The sequence below is a fragment of the Hakea prostrata genome, chromosome 2 (assembly GCF_041222555.1).
Source record: "Hakea prostrata isolate BN-2017 chromosome 2, UWA_Hpros_2, whole genome shotgun sequence".
Lineage (NCBI taxonomy): Eukaryota > Viridiplantae > Streptophyta > Magnoliopsida > Proteales > Proteaceae > Hakea > Hakea prostrata.
Window position 1 is genome coordinate 60,875,389 of NC_142601.1, and position 22,540 is coordinate 60,897,928.

Consider the following 22,540-nt stretch of genomic DNA (forward strand, 5'->3'; position numbering starts at 1 on the left):
GCTAGGGAGAGTTGGTAAAGATTTAAAGATGGTAGTCGGGAGAATTGGTGACCTTGATCGGGAGGTGAAGAGACTCCAAGGAATACAAAAGGAGTCTGAGGCAAAGATAGAAAATCTGGTGAAGGAGAGGGAAGATCTTCAGGCTCGGGCCGCACCTTCTAAACCTGAGGAAATCTCTGTGGTAGCCATAAAGGCTTGTGTTCGGAAGTATCTGGACAGTAAGCCTTTCAATGAATTGTTGGTCCCTTTCAACACTCAAGCTTACCGAGACGGGCAGGTTTCGAAATCAATCTTGAAGGTGGACCCGACCTTCGATACTAGTCTTCAACAAGAGGTTTGCCATCCTGAAGTGTTCGAGTCTCTGAAACTGCCACTTCCCGAATGGGCCTAGACGAAGGAAGACCCGAACATTGAATTCTACCTCAGTGACTCTCCTCCTTTGTCCTTGGAAGCTGAAGCTGTTCAAGATAATCAACCCCCTCTTCCAAAGCAAGCCGTTGTCCGCTTCTCCCCCACCTTTTTAGCGTTTTGGGGCCTTAAAATATAGATATATAGATAAATATAGTACCCTTTCAAGAACAAGCCCGACTGCAGCACCCCAAGAAAATCCTGAACATGTCCAAGAATGATTACTCTCTCTTTTTTTCTTTTTATATATATGTATTGACTGCGTTCGGTATCTTTCTTCTCTTTTTCTTTGCAAGGGTTGGCCCCCCCTCGGCCTTCTGGAACATAATGAAAATTCTATCTTTCTATGTCTATTGTCTCTATTCTTAATACAATACTTAGTATACTCTCTGTTGATTCTACTTAGAATACTTCAATGATCTTCTAGGTATTCATAAGCAATATTCAAGCGTATTCCTAAGAAATTTTTCTAAGTGTTAAGAGGTCTCATTCGGGTTAAACCGATGCCTCTACTTGGAAAATTCCTGAGAATTTTTCTAGGTGTTAGAAGGTCTCATTCGGGTTAAACCGATGCCTCTAAGAATTAGGTTTTGAGCGGACCCACTCGATTAACACATAAGCCTTTTCAATTTATTGTACTTCTATATCCCTATAATGCCCCCATTCAAAAGAGGTTTGGTGCTTAAATATGAATTGCATTGAAAATTTGGAATTTTGATTCTGGTTACATTGGAAAAATGCAACTATGATAACAACTAAGGATAAAACTTTTTTAGGTGTCTCGCATTCCACGATCGGTCAAGTTCACGATCAGTTGCTGGATTCTTTAACTTATAAGCTCTTGATTCACGATCATGTATGGTCCTTCCCACGAAGGGTCTAATTTCCTTTGAGGACGCGGATCGGAAGCTAGGGTGTTCCTGAGAACTAAATCTCCCGAACGATACTGTCAGTACTTCAATCGGGCATTATAGTGTAATGCAATTTTCCTTTGGTAATGCTGAGTTTGGGCAATGACTTTTGTTCAAACTTCATCTAGCAAGTCTAGAAAATCTATCAAGCCTTGCTCGTTAGCTTTTTCTTCAAACTCTCGTTCTCTGAGGGTCCTTGCCATTACTTCTACTGGAGCCAAAGCTTTTGATCCGTAAGCCAATTTAAGTGGAGTTCTCTTGTTGGTCTTCAAACCGTTTTTCGGTAAGCCCAAAGTACGTTCAGTAGTTCCTCAGTCCACATAGCTTTATTGGATTCTAATCTCTTCTTAATTCCATCCAGTAGGATTCGGTTTGCCACTTCTACTTGGTTGTTGCTTTGAGGGAATGCCAAGAAGACATCCGGTGCTTGATCATATAAGTCCCACAGAACTGTGTGAATTGAGAGTTGTCAAATTGTGACCCATGATCGGTGACCAGAATCTTCAGGATGCCGAATCTGTGGATGATAGACTCCAACACGAACTTCTCCACCTTCTTTTCGGTTATCGTTGCCAGTGGGATTGCTTCAACCCATTTGGTAAAGTAATTTATTGCTACGATCAGATATTCCCGACCGCCAATTGCCTTGGTGAACTTCCCCATGATGTCAATCCCCCACATTACGAACGGGATTGGGTCAAGGATTGACGTCAGGGTTGTTGCTGGTTTCTTTGACACCGTTGAATGAATTTGGCAATTCTTACAATGACATACATACTCTAAAGCATCTTCTTGCATCTTCAGCCAGTACAACTCGAGCATTAGTATTTTATATGCCCGCGCCCAACCCCCATGTGAGCTCCACAAATCCCTTCGTGGACTTCTGCTAAGGCGTTCTTCAATCCTTCGGGTCCCAAACATCTGAGCAATGGTCCAGCATAGGATCTTCTATATAATCTACCATTTTGGATTGTGAACCTTGTTGCTCGAACACGAATGACTCTAGCTTCCCTTGGGTCTTCGGGCAACTTGTCATCTCGAATGCATTCTACAATCGGGTCCATCTCATCATCATTCATCCTCTATATATGACACTCCCTTTCCTTTGGTGCTTGGGAAACTCAATTCCTCAATGTATACCCAAGGCTCAAGGGTCTTCTCCTTCGTATTTGCCAACCTTGAAAGCTCGTCTGCCATAGTGTTCTCCTTCCTCGAGATCTGAAAATTTTGGACTTCTTTGAATTCTTTTCTCAAATTTTGTACCATTTCCTAATACTTTTGTAGTCTAGGCTCTTTCATCCCGAACTCTCCATGTACTAAATTAACGATGCGCTAGAATCACTATAAACAACTATCTCAAATATTGCTAAGGCTTTCACTAACCGGAGGCCAGCTAGGAAAGCTTCATATTCAGCTTCATTGTTGCTTGCCTCGAATCCGAATGTCAATGCATAACGGATGATAAAGCCTCCGGGACTCTTTAGTAGGACTCCTGCTCCTGCCCCTTGTTTGTTGCTCAAACCGTCTACATAAACATCCCATGTGGTCGGAAATGTTGGTTCGATAATTTCTTCTGTGGGAGTTGTAGCTAAGGCCTGAGCCTTTATTGCCGTTCGGGGCTTGAAATCCATATGGAATTCTCCAAGTTCTACCAACCATGCCACCATTCTTCCTGACAGATCTGGCTTATGAAGTACTTTCTTCAAGGGGAAAGTAGTTAACACCTCAATTGGATGCACCTGAAAATAAGGTCTCAATTTCCTCGCTGCCATCATAAGGGCCAAAACTTGCTTCTCAATCTCCGAGTACCTAGTTTCAACATCTAGGAGTACATGACTAATGTAAAAGATTGGCCATTGTTTATTGTCCTTTTCCCGAACAAGAACTGCACTAACAACCGAGGATGAAGTTGCTAGGTAAACCTAAAAAGTTTCGCCTTTCTTTGGTCTGGGTAATAGAGGTGGCTTGCCCAGCATTATTTTTAAGTTCTTGAACACCTTCTGGCACTCCTCAGTTCATCGTGCCTCTTTGCTTCCTCTCAATCTTTTAGAGCCTTAAAGAAAGGCAAACATTTTTCTCCCGACTGTGTAATGAATCAATTCAAAGCTGCTACTCTGCTATTAAGCACTGCACATCCCGAATAGTCTTTGGTGGTTCCATGTCAATTAAAGCTTGTATTTTGATTGGATTTGCTTCAATCCCACGTTGGAAAACCATAAACCCCAAGAACTTACCAGAAGATACCCCGAAGGTGCACTTCTAGGGATTGAGCCTCATCTGGTATTTCCTCAAAACAAAAAAAAAACTTGTCAAATCTAAGATGTGTCCCGAATGCCAAAGGCTTTTCACGAGCATGTTGTCGATGTACGCCTCCATGTTTTTCCCTATCAGGTCTTTGAAGATCTTTTTCACTGCCCTTTGATAAGTTGCTCCCGCGTTTTTTAACCAGAACGGCATGACCTTATAATAAAAGCTTTCACGATCGGTCATGAACGCAGTAAACTTCTCATCATCGACGTTCATCAAGATCTGATTGTATCTCAAGTATGTGTCCATGAAAATTAAAGTTTCATAACCAGCTGTTGCATCAATCAATAAATCTATTCGAGGTAAAGGATAGCAGTCCTTTGGGCATGCTTTGTTGAGGTCTGTGTAATCAGTACACATCCGCCATTTCCCGTTCGACTTCTTGACCATCTGGCTAACCAAGTTGGACATTCAATCGGTTGGATGAACCCCAAACCCTTCAATTTCTCCACTTCATTTCTAACTTCGTGCTTTTCAATTGAGAAATTGCTTCTTTACAAGTTTAACCTTCGGGTCTATCCACAATCTATGCTCTGCTAGAGTTTGGTCTATGCCAGGCATATCAGTTGCTGACCATGCGAACACATCAAGATTTTCCTGAAGGAACTTCTTCAGCTCTTCTTTGAAGCTTACCGATTGTTCCGATCCGATGAATGTGGTCTTCGCTTTGTCAACCGAATCCAATTGGATTTGCTCTAGCTTTTCAATGGGTTCAGGTCTTTGCATTACATCTTCGTCCCAATCATCACGAACTTCAATTGATAAAGCATTAGCTTTTCTTGGTACAACTTTATCTTTTAAAGTATAAAACATAACATTGTCTGGAGGTTTTCTGATAAGAAGTTACCTCTCCTATTCCTTTTTCAGTTGGGAACTTGATCTTCGTATGCTTGGTCGATACAACTGCTCCTAACTTTGTGAGGGATGGCCTCCCAAATATGACGTTATATGCAGGGAGTTCCTAAACAATTAAGAAATTCACCCGAATTGTCGTCTCCTTCAGGAAGTTTCCCACTATTAGATCCAGTTGTACTAATCCTTCCACTATTTTTGACGATCCAACAAAGCCATACAAATGAGTGGAGGAGGTTGGCTTCAACAAATCCTCCTCCATCTTTAACTTCTGATACGCTTCGTAAGATAGAAGATCTGCTGATGATCCTATGTCTACTAGCACCCGGTGTACCTCCCGACGGCTCATCTTGACCTTGATCATAATCGCATCATCGTGAGGTGTGCATACACCTCTCTCGTCCTCTTTGTTGAAAACAATACTTTCTTCTATATTCGGTCTCTTTCTGTTTTTCGCCTCTCCCAGTCCCACGAACTTCGACTTTGCTTTCAATTTTCAGAGGGATTTGAGCTCTGGGCCCTTGAATATTGTGAGGATCGGAGATCGACTGGCACCTACTATCTCCTTCCCCTTTTTGGATTGAGGGGCTTCAACCTGACGGTCTCTGCTTCCCGAACAATCCCTTCTCTTTTCTCCAATAGTTCTTCTATCCCGATCATAACCTCGACCCATTACAAAGCTGGAAAGGTGTCCTTAGGATATCAATCTTTTCTATGTCTGCCTTTAAATGCCTACACTCAATAGTGTAGTGCCCATAATCTTTATAGAAACGGCACTATTTTCCATGTTTCTTTCTCCCGGTTTGGCAATCATTTTGGATGGCCATCTCAGGATGTCTTGATCTTTAATCTGCATTAGGATTTTCGATCGTTGGGCATTTAGCGGCTTATACTCTGCATGATCGGGCAAACGTTGCCGCCATCCCAAATGTGGCTTTCTCCCTCGATCGTTGTTATACACTCTCGAACCTTGGCTTTTCTCTGAGGCCTTTTGTTCTTTATTGGTTGCCTTCACTTCTCCTTGCCGAGCATCAAGGATCTTTGTTACTTCTACTTGCTTCTGACATCTTTACACAAGTTCGGGATATGTGGCTGGCTTATCCTACAACAGTAACTCCAGAAATTGCCTATTGGAGAGGCTTGTAAAGAGAGCTGTTTTTGCCACCTGTTCATCAAGATTCTCGATCTCCATCCATGGTAGCCTTATTGAATCTCTGCAAATAATCCCAACTAGACTCGTTCTTTCCTTGTTTAGTAGTGAATAATGTCTCTTCGGTCTTCTTGGTTTGGATCCCACTCTGGAACTGAACAATGAACTTTCGGGCTAGTTCATCAAAATCAACAATTCTTCCCGAAGGCAAGTTCAAGAACCACTTCTGAGCTGCTCCCGTGAGTGAAGACTCGAACACTCTACACAAGATTTGATCAGAGTTTTCAGCAACAGCCATTGTCTGCTGGTAGTAACTCATATGGGCAACTGGATCTCTTGATCCATAAAATGGTGAAAAGGTTGGGAGCCTAAAGTTATGGAGGAATTCGTACCTAGAAATTGCCTCCACAAATAGGGTCTTTCTGATGATTGAATAAATATCATTGGCCCTTTTGTCTCTCGTAAGTTGCCCCAATTTTTTGTTTATGTCAACCAATTCCCAATCTATTTGCACTGCCCGAGTGCCTGTGGTTCGAATGTTATCCCTACCTAATCATTGAGATGTCGTTGTATCCATTCGCACTCCACGTTCGAGTCTGGTGAGAGTTCCAATTCAACTCCCTTGTGCGCGATCTTGAACATCCCGATCATCTCTCCTGGACAACTCTCATGTTCTCCTTACTCCCGATCGGTCTTCTTGAACTCCTTGTAGACCTTGATTTCTTTCCTGCCGGAAGTTCTGGCCCTCGGTCTGTTGTCTATTTTTCCGAGGAGAATGCCCTCTAACTAGAGAATTTCTTATCTCAGCCCTTCGCGCTCGCCTTTGGGCTTCTTCCCAATCGTGGAGGTTAGGAGGATGTCTTAAAGCTCCTAGGCGCCTGGCCACCGTTTGAAGCATTTGTTCTCCAAAAATTGGATTTGCATCTAGTTCATCTGCTCCTGAATGACCGGAACCATTCGAACTTTATCATTTGGGTCATTCAGGTGAACTCCTCTGGCAACTTCTTCTTCGTGGATATCTCCGTCATGAACGCGATTTCCCTCAGGAGGGTTCTCTCTTGGAGGAAGATGGAGGTTTTAATTTTGATTCCTCAACATTGTTGATCTTGTATCCACCATGACTTTTTGAAGCGTTTACCACAGACGGCGCCAAATGATGCATCCGAAATTGGTTTAAACCTCAGATTCCTGCAAAACAAATGTTAGGTGTGGGCCGATGGTGCGGTCGGGTAGCCACCTCCGAAGGTTGAGTTAGTAATTGGAACACCATAGAGGCCTGGCTAGTTGCAGAAGCTTGAATTGAACGAATTAATGGAGGGAAACGATTCAGTTACCTTTACTCGATGTGATCCCTTAGTTTATATAGGATTTACCTGTGGTTTCTCAACTGTTGGATCAATCCTTGCCTTCTTTTTGTGGCCACCCAATCATAGGGTTTTACCCTTCTTTCGGAGGTAATAGTAGTTACCTTCTTTCGGAGGTAATAGTAGTTACCTTCTTTGGCACGATTCTTCATTCCATATTGGTGTTAGTTACTTTCTGTGTCACGATCGTGTATCCCGAATTCCACGGGATCACGTCTCTTGTAACAGTTAGGTTCCTTTACCCTTACGTTACTCACTGGTTCGAACTCTGAACCGGTCCCGATTGTGGTTGAACCTGGTTTGGTGTTTTTTATCCTCATCAAGTGGGGAAATGTGATGAAAATTATTTTATTTCAAGGAACTTCAGTAATGTAAAGTATGTATGATTCACTTTATCTATTTTGCATGGTTGCCTGAATCACTTATTGGGCTAGCAAAGCTCATCATTGCAAATGTAAACAGGTCCCCATATCCATGATAAAGGCAAGGGTGCTACTACCCAAAACTAGAGTCGGAAGAGGAAGGGAACTTTTTTTGGTAACCATTATTCAGACAAAATGAATTGATATATATTTGTGTGCGACTTAATTTTGAGTGAAAAGGTTATATGCATGTAAATCAGGACTGTGGACTATGTATATGACTATATGTGTAGGAGTCTTGCCGTTGGACAAGTTACTTTTATCTTCTTATATGCATAATTCAGTGTAGGTTAATTGTGGCTCTATCAACAGGTTGATGACTAGATGAGCTGTCACATGCCCTAGTTGGGTTCTCGTGATGTGCCCCCCCCCCCGACCCTAGGAACTAGGGTCATGACAGAGGTGGGATTATACTCATACATGGACTCTTTAATAACTTGAGAAAAACAAACCCAAATAGAAAAATATAGATAGATCCATGACCCTTGGATCATGGGGGTTCCAACCAAACCCCTCTTGAGACCTAAAAGGGCTGGGAGAATGACCAAAATACTCCTGAGGTATTCGGCTAACTTTCGATTGGGCCTTTTGGGTCTGGTTTTTGGGCCCGATTATAAGGGGCCGCAAACCCTGGTTTCATTAGTTTCCAAACGGCAACCATTAGTTGATGGCAATACCAACAAGAAACGAAAGCATGCAAAACTCATGAAGCTAATCTAGTAGTGATCTAAATCAATAAAATCCTAGCTAATGAAAATTTTCAACAGACTCCAGTGGAAGAATGTTTTGAGGGACATCCTTATCTACCTCATTTTCTTTGGAAAGTTGTGTGATAGTTTTCAAGGTCCCAAAAAAACCATGGTGCTGGCCAGGAACCTCAGAGCCAGGTTACTGGTCAAGGCATGCATAAAACAGGGCTTTGTTTAAGGCCTTTCAGATTACAATTTACAGCAGCACTCATGATAAAGTAATCCCTTGAGCAACTTATGTTAATTTTCTGTCAACTTAGTAGAAAGATTAAGTATAAATCAAACATTCTTCAACCAACGCATCAAGAGTCAAGACAAGTACTAAATGATCACATAAATATTTGTTTTCCCAATGCCCATGATTTCAGGCTAAATTATTTCTTTTTCCAGTTTTAACCCCTGAATTTTATTGTGTTTCCAATTTTTAAAACCCCTTTCAATAAATTATAAGCTACAACATGTGCACCTCAAGCATATAACCAAATTAAGTTGGGTTAAGATTATGGTGATGGTTATTGTTGTATGCGCACAACCATTAGATGTTTCTGTTTTTTTCCTTGCCCAAACTGGAGCCAAAACCTGGTAAAGGTACCCAGGATGAGAACTAGGCAAGGCCTTGATGACCAAAACAAGGGTCAAGCAAAAAAATACTATGCAAAGTGAAGCAGTATCACTAACATGATGGACCAATATGAACATATTTGGTGGCATAAACCAAGGCAAATCAGAGCTAACCCAGTTTTTTGGTTCAAAAGGGGGTTGGTGGAGATTTACTTGTTTATTTAATTGAGAATCACTTGTAATATTAGATTTATTCATTTTGTTAGCAGATCACAAAGGAGATATTTGGTGGTTCCCAACTTTCCTTGTTAAGTTAGTTTTAAAAATAGAGTACACTTCTATTATTTTAGTCTAATCTCAAAGCTGAAGTTTTTTATTTGGAATAGAAAGATATTGATTAGCTTGATTAGCATGACAGTGGAGCAATGGTTGGAGTTCCGTACTATCATTCTCACTCTTCCTGCATCAATCCTGGGAGCTCATACCTTCTAGGTTAGCTCTCTTAGCTTTTTCACTTCCTATTTTCCTTTCTGCCATCACCTGCCATCACCTTTTGTTCTCCTATTACTCCGTTTCCAGGCTGTAGTGACAACCTCAATACAGCAGTTTGAACTCCTTGATTCACATCAGATCAGACTGATTTTAAGACATGATTACCATACCATAACAACCAACTCATAGAATTTGGGTTCGAGAAATACCCGAATTTACTATTTGCCTCCATTTATGTACACAACTATTTCCCTTCCTATCGGTTATCTTTCTATTCTATAAATAGATGGGAGATAGATCCTTACCTGGATTCGCTTTTCCCAATATAGAAAGATCACAACGGAAGTAAACTCAAATCCACGTCCTCGCTCCTCCACGAAATTGTCACCGGCAAATCTTCCACAATCTCAAGGAAAGAGAAGAAACTCCACAACCCAAATGCCGTTGTAGATGGAAGAAAGTTGAGACCAAGACCAAGGAGAAAGAGATCCTTGAAAAGCTTCCTCCTTTTTGCGTTTTTGGAGAGAGAGAGAGCCGTTTTCCAAAAACTCACAAATGCCGTAATGCAATTGTATTACTAGTGATACGGCGGTTACCTAAATATAACCCTATATTTTGTAACTGCTCAAAAGTGAATTTTCACTTTTGCCCTTGGGCATATTAAATTTAATAAATGCCAACATCTCCCACTTGCACAAGGGCAAGTGTCAATCTCTCTATCACAGGGTGTCCCAGACACACATGTATATCCTAGATATACACATTTCGACCTCTCTACTATGTATCCCAGATACATAGATCCCTTGTGTCCCAGACACCAACATCCACAAGTCATACTGGCAAATGGGTCATGCGACCAGTGATATACCTACACTTGTGAGCCCCAAACTAGAAACCTTCCTAGAAGGCCAGAATGGCAACATCACTCAAACAAACACATCAAATCAGCATTAGTACACCATAGTGTCCTAAGTTTATTCAAACTCACCAGACAAAAGGTATCTCGATCCCTCTGAGAGATCACCTTCTTGTCCTTAGAATGTTTACTATTGTAACTAATACAGCTGGCGCCAGCAAACACTCTTAAGGTGCAGTTGAATCAAACCTTGACTTTCGCCCCAGACCATCACTACACTTGGGATTGACTCCTTTCCTAGTAATGCCCCTTTAGGTCGAATCAATCATGACCATAGGTAACACCCCAAAGTAACCACATCAACCTCTCATTTCATGATGTCGTCAAAAGTTACTAAGGACACTAATGGACCATAAAGTCCAGGACTCACACAATGAAAAGAGCAGGGATCCATCCTCTCAATTCCAATGATCACTAAACACACATAGTATGATATACGTGCTATGGTGGAGCATTCTATACACAATAGAACATATGTCTCTCCCAACACCATACAAGTCTTAGTCTAGTCACACCTCTTGCGCCTAACCTGAGTTTCTTTATTGTCGCTATCCCAGCACCACATAAAGTACTCACACCTTGCTTCTATAGGCAACATGAATAGTGGGAACATTCATGTCGATTCTCTTCACAATAGAGAAACTCATCTTGATTCCAAAATCAAGGCGACAACATGATTAGTGAATCAACCAACACAAGGTCATTCACAATCCATCTCATCTCTGCTCGCTTCCAAAGCACCAGAGGCGAATGCTCGTGTGAGTGAGACATTCTCATGTCTATTGATATATCACGTTTTATGCTTGAAGAACACAATCACACAAAAAGTGAAAAAACAAATGCTTGAATGAATTCATATTACTCAATAATAAGAAAGTTTCAGTACCAAACTAAGTCACAATCTACGCAAGCCTAAGGATTTTACATAAGAAATAAAAACATCATTGGCTATAGGTTTGGTAAGAGAGTCAACTACCATCTGACTAGTAGATATGTGCTTAAGTACAACTTTCTTCCTCGCTACAGTGTCTATAACAAAATGATATCTTACTTGTACATGTTTAGTCTTCCCATGATACTTGGGTCTTTGACATAACTAAGAACTGTCATACTATCACAAAAGACAAGGGCAAACTCTTTGGATGTCAACACAAATCCAGTATGTCATAGGAACCTCCTCAACCAAACAGCCTCCTGTACCGTAGTTGAGCATGCCACATACTCCGCTTCCATGGTTGAGAGTGATATACAAGCTCTGCTTCTTGCTACACCACGAAATGGCCCCACCACTTAGCAAGAAAGCATATCCAGAGGTTGATTTGCGCTCATCAATGTCTCCAACTCAGTCGGCATCGCTACAACCAACTAATCACAAACCTGATCCTTGGTAACACAGCATGTAGTTACTCGTTCCTCTAAGATATCTCAATATCCTCTTGACTGCTTTCCAGTGTTGTATGCCTAGGTTTGATTGGTACCGACTAACCAAACCCACTACAAAACAAATATCCGGCCTAATACACATAATAGTGTACATAAGGCTACCTACAACACTGGAATATGGAACTCTTTCCATCTTGATTTTTTCCTCTAGAGTCTTAGGACCCATATCAAGGCTTAAATGCAAACCCTTCTCCACTGGAGTATCTATTGGTTTGCAGTTGTGCATCTGGTATCTCTTCAAGACATTGTCAATATAGGTCTCTTGAGATAAACCCAGTAATCTCTTTTGCCTATTTCTGACAATCTTGACACCAAGCACATAGCTTGCTTCACCCTATATCCTTCATATCAAATATGGAGGACAATCATTTCTTAATGGTTTCCAATAGCTATTTGTTATTGCTAGCCATGAGTATGTTGTCTACATACAAGTGTCGAATGACATAATTACTATGATATCTCTTGGTGTAAACACAGTGGTCTTCCTCTAGTATGGAAAAACCATTTTCCATCATAGCTTGGTGGAAGCACACATTCCACTGTCTAGATGCTTGCTTTAAGCCATATATGGACTTCTAGAGCTTGCACACTTTGCACTCTAGTCCCTTAGCTTTAAAGCCTTGAGGTTGATCCATATAGATCTCTTCCTCAAGTTCGCCATTGAGAAAAGTAGTCTTTACATCCATCTGGTAAAGCTCAAGTCCATCTGAGCAACAATGGCTAATATAAGGCGGATGGAGGCAAACCTAACCACAGGGGAAAAAGTTTCCTCATAATCAACGCCCTCTCTTTGGGTGTAGCCCTTAGCCACTAAACGAGCCTTGAATCTCTCAATAGATTCATCCGCCTTTCTCTTGATCTTAAAAACCCACTTGTTCCCAATTGCCTTTTCAGCCCAGAGGTAAGTCAACCAAGTCACAGACATGGTTAATTTTCATCGACTCCAATTCTTCCTTTATCGCTTTCAACCATTCCTTTGAGCTTGTTCCCGCAAGAGCTTCCTACACGCTCTTCGGTTCATGCTTATCGACTGGAGTCATCTCAGTCACCTCACAGTCAATCTCTTCAGGAGCTACCATGTAGGCTTCATCCTCGATGTCAAAACGTCGAGGAACTAGCCCACGCTTACTACAGCACAAATGCATGTCAGATTGCTCACTCTCCAAGAGAGCTATCATGTCTGCACTTCCACTCCCACTAGGATCTTCTAGATGAACCCCAGGTTCATTATCCAGAATCTGAATCCCTAGAGTGACAAGATCAATATCTTGTATTTCAAAGAATTCCGATGATTCTTTATTAACTCCTGCAAGAGATGGAAATCATTTTCCAAGAATGTTGCACCCTGGACTCGAGTTTCGTTCTCCCCTCTCACTCTCATCTATCCTAATAAAGACATGGCCCTTCGAGTGTTTAAAATATCTCACAAAAGATACATTTTCTTCCTCTGGGACCAAGCTTCCTATATTGGTGAGAGGTAGAGTGAACATATGTTGCACAACCCCATGCACACATGTGACTCAAATCTAGCTTCCTTTTAGTCCACAACTCATATAGTGTGAAAGAAACCAATATGGTTGGAAATCTATTGAGGATATAGGCTGAACTCAGCAAAGCATCTCCCTAATAAGAGATGGGTAGGTTTGCCTGCGCCATCATGAATCTCACCATGTCTAGCAAGATTCTATTCCTCCTCTCAGCAACCTCCGCTTAGATATCTCCTTTTCATCACACAACCCTTTGAACATATCGGAGAGATATTCTCGACCTCAATCCGTTCTAAGAGTTTTAATTCTTTTATCTAACTGATTCTCAACTAAGCTCATGAACTTCTTAAAACATTCTAGAGCTTCTGACTTATGAGAAATTAGATAAATATGACCATATCGTGTATAGTCATCTATAAATGTGATGAAATAAGCTTGTCCTTTTCTAGTATGCGCATTCATACGTCCACAAACGTCTGAATGGATAATTTCTAAAGGAAGAGAGGCTCTCAAAACCTTTTTTAATGGTTTTCTAGTTGCTTTCCCTGCTAGACATGATTCATAGGTTGGCAAATTAGATAGTGAACCTTGGCCCAAAAGACCTTCTCTTGCCAAACAATTCATCATATCTAAGCCAATATGCCCTAGTCTAGCATGCCACACAATAGAATCAATACACACAGTATTTTGGCACACAAAAGCACTACTAGAATTAGATAAATAATCAATTGTATCTAATACAATAAAACCATTTTGTAGAAAACCACAACAAAAAACTGTATCACCTAGATACAAAACCAAAGAATTGTTCTCAAATACAACTCTAAAACCATGTCCCATAAGAAAATTAATAGAAACAAGATTCTACCGAATGTCTGGAGCATACATCACATCATGGAGTAACAACGTCCGACCACCTCGCAAAACTAATTTGCACGTGCCAATGGCATGAACCTCCACACTTGAGTTGTTCCCCATCATTATTCTTCTGCTTCCTCTTGGAATACGACAGTATTCCACGAAGCTCGAGCGTTTCATTGTTATGTGTTTTGTCGCACTTGAATCAACAATCCACAAAGGACTTAATTCAGCAAGCATAGAAGAACTTGTTACATAACAAGATGAGGTATAACACAAAGTGCATACATCCTGCTTAGTGCAATCATGAGCAAAGTGACAAGGCTTTTGGCAATTGAAGCAAATTAAAGACAATTTCTTTTTGCCAGCATTGGTCCCCTTTGAACGCTTGGGACCACTCTAGTTTACATTCCCACCCTTGTTACTTTGCCTGGAACACTGAGGTTAAGCTTTTTCCCTCTTGCGCTTAAAGCATGCACCCTTACTGGTGCTTGCTTCAGCAGCAAATACTTCAATGGTAAGGGCATCAGCCAACATCCGATCCTCCTCCAACTCAAGGTGCTTGGCAGATTGATCAAAAGTTTTGACATCATCAACATGAGTCAAGAAGATCTTCATGTGCTCCCAAGTCTTTGGCAGTGACCTAATGACGCAGAGACTTGTTCTTCATCAATCTTTTGGCGCCCACATGCGCTCAACTCACTTATCATGTTGGACATGATGGTTGTGTTGCCTCATGGTGTGACCCTAGCGCATCTTACGACCATCAAAAGTGAGTCCAAGCTGGAGGCCTCTAGTGGTGGAAGTCCCTCCATACTGGAACTTCACTGCCTCCCACAAAGACTTTGCAGTCCTATGCTTCTCAAATCGAAGCATCAGGTCATCCCTCATAGAGCTCAGGATAGTAATCCTAGTTACCCTGTCCTTCCTCTTCCAGGCATTGTAAATTTCAAGGTCCCTGCAATGTTGTGCAATGGTACCTTCTTTAGATGGGGACACGGTATAGTTTATGATTTCCAGCATGTCCTGCTCTTCCAGGAGATATTGCACCTTTCGGTGCCAGAGGTCATAATTCCTCTCATTCAGCTTATCTCCTTTGGTGAGGTCAGCAACAATACACTTGGTAATAGCCATTTAAACTAGAGACAATATATATACAAGGATGAGTTCTACTTTTCTAGCATAAAACATAAGCAGCAACAAATTCACATTAGCATGGTCAACCTATGGGATAAACATTTGAACCAAAAGAATGCTAACAAACATCCAATCAAATCCTCATGCAAATCCACATAGAATTTATATAACAGTTTCATTTTGCGCTAGAAGCACGATTAAATAACCCAAATCAAAACTATTTTACTATTTACAAAAGTAAAACACTAAATCATACTTATGTTATAAGGTGGTTCACACAAAACACTTCTACCCCAGTAGCTCCCACTTAGCCCCATTAAGCTCTTAATGCCCAAACATCACTCAGAGTGTCGTGTTACTGGTGTCCAGAAAGTTAGAAACACCTTCTGAACCAAACGGACTCTCAAACGGATTGCCGTCCGGGAGTCTGTCTACCCAAACGGACTTCCATCTCACCAAACGGAATTTTCGTCTGGTCCACTGTGACTAGACGGACGACCGTCCTATGTGACCAGACGAATTTCTATCTAGTCAGCTATGACCAAACGAGGTGGGGAGACTAATGTGATCAAACAGACGTCCGTCTCATACGAGACGGTGCTCCGTCTGACGGGGAAAAAAACTCCATCTTCCCTAAAATGAACCCAAAAAATGTCCACACAGAACTGGATTCATGATTCATCATCTCATATCAAAATTGCACGAAAAAAAAAATCCAAGAAACATGGCAATAAAAAACATCCATGGATTAACGATTCATGCAAATTATTACAGAAGGGAAATCACAAGGATCTTCCCATTTGGACCCAATAAAATTTAATGAACAGTATCTAGTTCCAAGGTTTCAATTAAACCCTGGATCCTCCATTGGATCCAATCCAAGAAACAACAAATAATTAGGAGGTACTAAGAACCGTAGGAACCTGGCTCTGATGCCAATGTCGGTTATCTTTCTATTCTATAAATAGATAAGAGACAAATCCTTACCTGGATTCGTTTTTCCCAATATAGTAAGATTGCAGCGGAAGTAAACTCGAATCCACGTCCTCGGTCCTCCACAAAATTGTCGCCGACAAATCTTCCACAATCTCAAGTAAATGGGAAAAACTCCACAAACCAAATGTCGTTGTGGATGGAAGAAAGTTAAGACCAAGGCCAAGGAGAAAGAGATCCTTGAAAAGCTTCCTCCTTCTGCGATTTTGGATAGAGAAAGAGCAAGGGCCGTTTTCCAAAAACTCATGAATGTTGTAATACAATTGCGTTACTAGTGATACTGTGGTTACCTAAATATAACCCTATATTTTTATAGCCTATGATCATTGGGGAGCTAAGGTAAACATAATGGGTGGAGCAAAAATTCATGAAGTGATGTAATCAAGTTTGAGATAACATCTTATTTTCTTCTCATTTAGACAGAATAAAATAATAGCTTAAGACAGCATAAACTATAGATTTTCAAATTTCACTTCAAGACAAACATACTGTATGAAAATGCCTACAAAAAAAGTAATCTCTAATGCACAAGAAATGTAAAGTACGCAATATAATCCATTGCAATCTAAGCATTTTTGTGATGAACACAAGAAAAATCTAGAAATGACAGAAAGAGGGAAGGAACGTAATTGTCTTTGGATCTTACATATGAAAAAAATAGACAATTACAGTCTAAACTTTAAAGATACATCAATTGTAAGATGAATGAATAAGCTATCATTTTGTGGGGGGGGGGGTCAAATGAACAGTTTCTAATGAAAAAAAGTTGCAGGAATCATGTGGATCAGAAATCACATACAGATCTATCTGTTACCACATTGAATGCCCCTGGAAGTGAAACTCCGGCACCACCTCCCATTGCAATACCATTCATAATGGATATCTATGTGAAATTCATCATGTAGAAAATGATCAATAAAACAACCAAATTAATCATAAATAAATAGATTACTAAATGGAACACGACTTCAACAATAACAGTGAATCGTAAGACTGCAACTAATTACAAAACAAAAAAGAAATGACCACAAAAAGATAAACATTGGGTTGATTACACAAACCTAATATGACTGGTCAATGAATATTTAATTTTTTACCAATCTGCGGGGTGAGGGGATAATTTTTGACACAAGAAATCTCAAGAAACAGGCAGGTAAAGACTGTTATAAAGGATTGAATTGTTAAAGCAAACAATAGCTTATCCAAACATCTTTTATGACTGAAAGCAGAATTTGCATAATTGAATTTAGTTGTGCAATACTAAATTTATATGTGGACAGAACAAAAGTAAAAAGTACCAATTTTGCTTAATTAGGGCCCTCGCCAAGTTTCAGCGAACCACAGACCTATGGGATTTCAAGCAGAATTCAGTTGAAACCAAAATAATTCAGTTTCAGCCTTCTTGAACCATGGTTTTGATGCTCATTTGTTCAGACCAAGCAACAGCGAAAGCATTAGAGAGACATTCAATTGAATACCAAGTACCCTCCAAAGTAGTCTATTTTATATATTGAAATTGAAGAAACAATCTGAGCCCCTCCATTCTAGCCCGTATTTCTGGCCCAACAGCTCCTTACCGAGTTTAAGAGAATTTTGCATCCTCCCCTAAAAATTTTCAGACAATAGTCACCTTTAAATGTAGACATCCTCAGAAGTTAAACTGGTCGCATTGATAAAGTGTATGGAGGTGGTTTTTGGTGGGGGTGTAGTGACAATAGAAAACTGTAGGTAATATGGTCAGCTTGAATGTTTCTTATCCTCAATGAAACCTTTCTAGCCGGAGGTTCTAATTTTGTTCTTCTCTGTCTTTTATTGTGGCCCTGTAAATCCTTTGTGAAAGCGGGTCACACACATTGCCCAAAACCTTTTGGAAGATGTGCTCAAAGAATAGAATCAATTAGAAATATGTTCCCTTTTCATGGAGGCATAGGGTTTTCAATAAAAAATAGGTTCACAAATGACAATATCCCAAAGAGCATTTATTGGGGTTCATCCTTTTCCCATAAAGACTGACTGCTGGTAAAGAGTGCAACTTCAATGTAGCATAATTGAGAAACATTACAAACTCACATGTGGTTTCAGATATGTCCCAAGAAGATATATGAACTTATATAATGTCCCAAAGAATTCCTTACATTCTTCATTTTTTCCTGCAAAAATTGGACAAAAATTAAACGAAAGGGCAAATGTCAATGGATACAACCAGAAGTGCAGACAAAAAGTACTTTCTGAAGTTAACTAAAATGTGCATGAAGTTAACTAATCGAGCACTTCCTGAAAAAAAGATCTAACAAATGATAATGCTATAAAATTGAGGACAGAAAATAAATTCCCCAAGTAGTAACCAGCTATAAGTTGTAAACCATTAAAAGATCGCTGAATTCTTTTGAATGCAAATTCAAACATGAAAGAATCTAGAGAAGAGAATTCCACAGAAAACAAATAGCCATAGCGAATCTCAAATTACATATGCATTCAGATCACATCAAACAGATGAGTGAATATTAGATTGGAATTGACCTTCCAGGATATTACAATTCTTTCAATTCCATAGAATGGATCTTAAGCAGTTGTAGGTTTACCAACAACCAATCTCTGTTTACATTTAATGAAATAATCATTTCTCGGTTACTTTGTTCAATTTCCCGCTTGACACTAAATTATATCCCCCCCCCCCCCAAGAAAATAAATTCCCCAAGTAGTAACCAGCTATAAGTTGTAAACCATTAAAAGATCGCTGAATCTTTTGAATGCAAATTCAAACATGAAAGAATCGAGAAGAGAATCCACAGAAAACAAATAGCCAAGCTAATCTCAAATTACATATAAATTCAGATCACATCAAACAGATGAGTGAATATTAGATTGGAATTGACCGTCCAGGATATTACAATTCTTTCAATTCCATAGAATGGATCTTAAGCAGTTGTAGGTTTACCAACAACCAATCTCTTTACATTTAATGAAATAATCATTTCTCGGTTACTTTGTTCAATTTCCCGCTTGACACTAAATTATATCCCCCCCCCCCCCCAAGAAAGAAAAAAAAACCCAAAATCACATTAAAAGGTTATATACCAACCTTCCTGGAGCAACTTATAAAGGGTAACAACATCTGCGCCAGCAGAGAAAGCCCTGCCACTGCCCTTCAGAAATTTAAAATGGTAGTTGAGTCTAATGAAGCATAGAAATCCACGAAGTCCAACAGATACGTAAAGAAGATGAGAAGGAAAATAGTAATGTAAAGCAGGGGTATGTTCCACTTCCAACAAGATGGGGAAAAAAAAATTTGGCCCAAAAAAGAAAAGAGAAGAAGATGATTAACCTTCATGATGACAAACCCAATATCAGGATTATCCTCCCAGGATATATACAGCTTCTTCAATCTAGCTGCCTGGAAAACAAGTTCGAAAATTTATAAGTAGGTCGTAAGAAAAAGGCATGATTACCATCAAAGTGTGAAAAGAAAGGAGGAGGAAGGGAAGTAAACAAATACCATTGCAGTAGTGAGGGCATTTAGAGTGGTGGGTCTGTTGAGAATCGCAGCTCGTGCATTAGCTTTGCCTTCTACTAAGACCTGAACAGATTGAAACAGAACTACTCAGAAATGAAATGTAATATTACAAACATGGGCATTTGGAGACTGACCTGGTTCTGAGGGTCATCGTCGTTTTGGGCATAGGCGGCATAGTTGGGCCAAGCAGAAAAGCTCCTCTGAGGAAAGAGAAATTGAGGACTTCGAAGAGAGCACCTCAGTGCTGATAAAGCATTGAACCTATGCATCTTTTGATTCACCTTCTCCTTCTCCTTCTCCTTCTCCTTCTCCTTCTCCTTCGAATGTTGTAAAATGTCAGCGTTTTTATTTTGTTCGCTTTTCTGCGCTTCCCTCGGTAATGAGTAGCCGCGAAGTTGGCCTAATCAGAGCTTCTGAGCGAAGACAGAAGAGGTTAACGGGACGAAATGAGTCCAATCTCAGGCATAAAGTCATCAGCACCCTGTACCGTATGGTAATTTACCAAAAACCCAAAATAATGGCGTCTGAGTCGTCTGAGAACCTTTATGCCTCGCCAAGCTAGGTTTTGTTTCTGTTTGGGGGGAAATAAAAAAAATGTTAAAACTTGGCTGAGTTAATTACTATCCTACCCTTCTTGTTACTGTTGGGATTAATGCTTGAAAAATGTTAAAAACCACAGTCTACGTGGATATCATCCTTGTCCATGTAGGCAAAAACAAAAATCTCCATTTGTTGTCAATGCAAGGTTGGTAGGGTGGTAAGATTCATATTTCTCAGTGGAAATGTATTCAACCCTTGCGGACAACAAAGCTCCCTCTGAAAATGTAATCAAGATGCGCGAAAGCTGGCCCAGATGAACCTTAGACACCAAAAAAAAAAAAAATCTCCTTGTATGTGAACAAACCTTCTTTCATTGAATTAAACCAAAGACACCTGAATTAAAAACATTAAATTCCTTCAGCCAGGGAGTGGAGAGCGGCCATATAGTTAGCCCGAATACTGACTTGGCCATCCTTGCTAGGTGATTAGCCAATTGGTTAATCTGCCTAGGAATAAAACACACCTTACAGGACTCAAAATAGGAAATCAGGTGGTTAACATCAGCAATAATTGGATCAATTACCTTATTTATGCTCCACTGTGCATTGTTTAGAACATCAATTATATTGTTGCAATCAGATCCTACTATGAGCTTGTCGATGCCTTCGCCTAATGTAATATACTTGATCTGATTGCAAATGCTTCCCCCATCTGTGCCGATTGAAATTTTGCAGGTTCAGATGCTGCAAATATCGCCTCTCCATTAGAGTTGCGAAGCACAAAGCCCAAACCCATGTGGTCCCAATTTTTAGCAAATTAAGCATCACAGTTGAGTTTATACCACCCAGCTAGTGGTTTTATCCATTGTTGACTTTTTCAGCATGTCTGTGATGTGTTTGTTGTTGAGGTGTTGGTCTACTGGATTCCCATAATTCTTGATGTGCCATTTCCGCACGGGCTTCTTCTTCTTCAGGGTTCCAAACTCTTCTTCCGAATATGAAATCATTCCTTGCTAGCCATATTTCCCAGCACATGAAAAATGCTAGGCTAGTGAATTGCCTGGCCTGCTCTTTTGGTGCTTTCATAACCTCCTATAAGCTCTTTATCCAGTGTCCAAAATATAAATCTTGATCATTTGGAGGAATAAAGTTAACACTGCTAGAGAACCACATTGCACGAGCAAATGAGCAGCCTAATAAGATGTGCTCTGTATCCTCCGATTTTTGGCAACATCTAATACAGGTTGACTATGTGAAAATATTTCTCTTTTGTAGAGCTACTCCAGATGGTAGGCCATCTACTCAAGCCTTCCATACAAAATGACGGACCTTGGGAGAGTGATGCATTTCCAAATAGATTGCCATGTTGTCTTTTCCACCAACTTCTATTTTGGTATGTCAGAAGCAAAGCCTTGTTGTTGCTATATAATCACCTTGTTGTTGCAAATGGCATGATAAGCACTTTTAACCAAAAATACCATTTTTTGCTGCTCCCCATACTTGTTTATCTTCTTGTGGAAATAAACTCAATGGAATTCTTTTAATTTGTGTTGCTATGTGGGTCTCAAACAAAGTATCTACAAGATCTTCTTTCCATCTTTTGTTTTGCTCATCAATTAATTATGAAACCCATTGAACTTGACATCATAGGGTCTTGAAATCTTTATGTTGAGAAGATGCTAGTGCTGGAATCAAATAATCTTCCCAAATATTGTTGTGATTACCTTTCTCTACCACCCATATTAGATTGTCTTTCAATATTTCCTTACCATTTGTTAACCTCACCATGCCCATAATGGTTGGCTTCCGATGTGAGAATCTAGTAAACTACAGTTTGGATAATAGATTGATCTAACAATTTGAGACCAAAGAGTATCAAGCTCAATCCATAAACAGTATGCCAACTTGGTTAACAAGGCACCGTTTTGTTTACCTGATTCCTTAAATCCAAGACCACCAGCTTCTTTTGATCTGCACAGACAATTCCAGGATATCCAATTCATCTTTGATTTATCTTCATGTTCCCCCCAATACAAAACTGGCTGAATATTTTCTAATCTCTTTATGAATTACTGCAGGGATCTTAAAATGTGAACCTGTAAATCGGGGCAGGGCAAATGCTACCGATTTTAGAAGGGTATCCTTTTCAGCATGTGATAACAGCCGAGATTTTCAACTATTCAATTTTGCTACAACTCTATCCTGTATAAAGCTAAGGTCTGAATTTTTGAGATACGTATCTCTGGTGGCAAACCCAAGTATTTTGTGGGAGCTTTATTGTAAGGAACCTTGATTATTCTTCCGAACCACCTCTTAAACTTATTTGATGTATTCGTACTAAACACCAAAGAAGACTTTGGTTAGATTGATATCTTGGCCACTCCCCTTACAGTAACATTCAAGAATATATTTTAAATTACTGATCATCTCCAACTTC

At 40.1% G+C, this 22,540-nt stretch overlaps 1 protein-coding gene across 1 annotated transcript in view; it reads right to left on the minus strand.

Moving 5' to 3' along the window:
- LOC149025418 (small ribosomal subunit protein mS47-like) overlaps positions 1–20,077 on the minus strand; it is a 34,530-nt gene extending 14,453 nt beyond the window's left edge. Inside the window, exons 1-6 of the mRNA XM_089145651.1 lie at positions 19,699–20,077; positions 19,547–19,627; positions 19,376–19,444; positions 19,133–19,196; positions 18,121–18,200; positions 16,850–16,933 (exon numbers count right to left, since the gene is read on the minus strand). Coding sequence (XP_089001777.1) covers positions 16,850–16,933; positions 18,121–18,200; positions 19,133–19,196; positions 19,376–19,444; positions 19,547–19,627; positions 19,699–19,833 — 513 coding nt within the window. The 5' untranslated portion in view covers positions 19,834–20,077. The remainder of the gene's footprint in view (positions 1–16,849; positions 16,934–18,120; positions 18,201–19,132; positions 19,197–19,375; positions 19,445–19,546; positions 19,628–19,698) is intronic.
- Between the last annotated feature and the right edge of the window lie 2,463 nt (positions 20,078–22,540).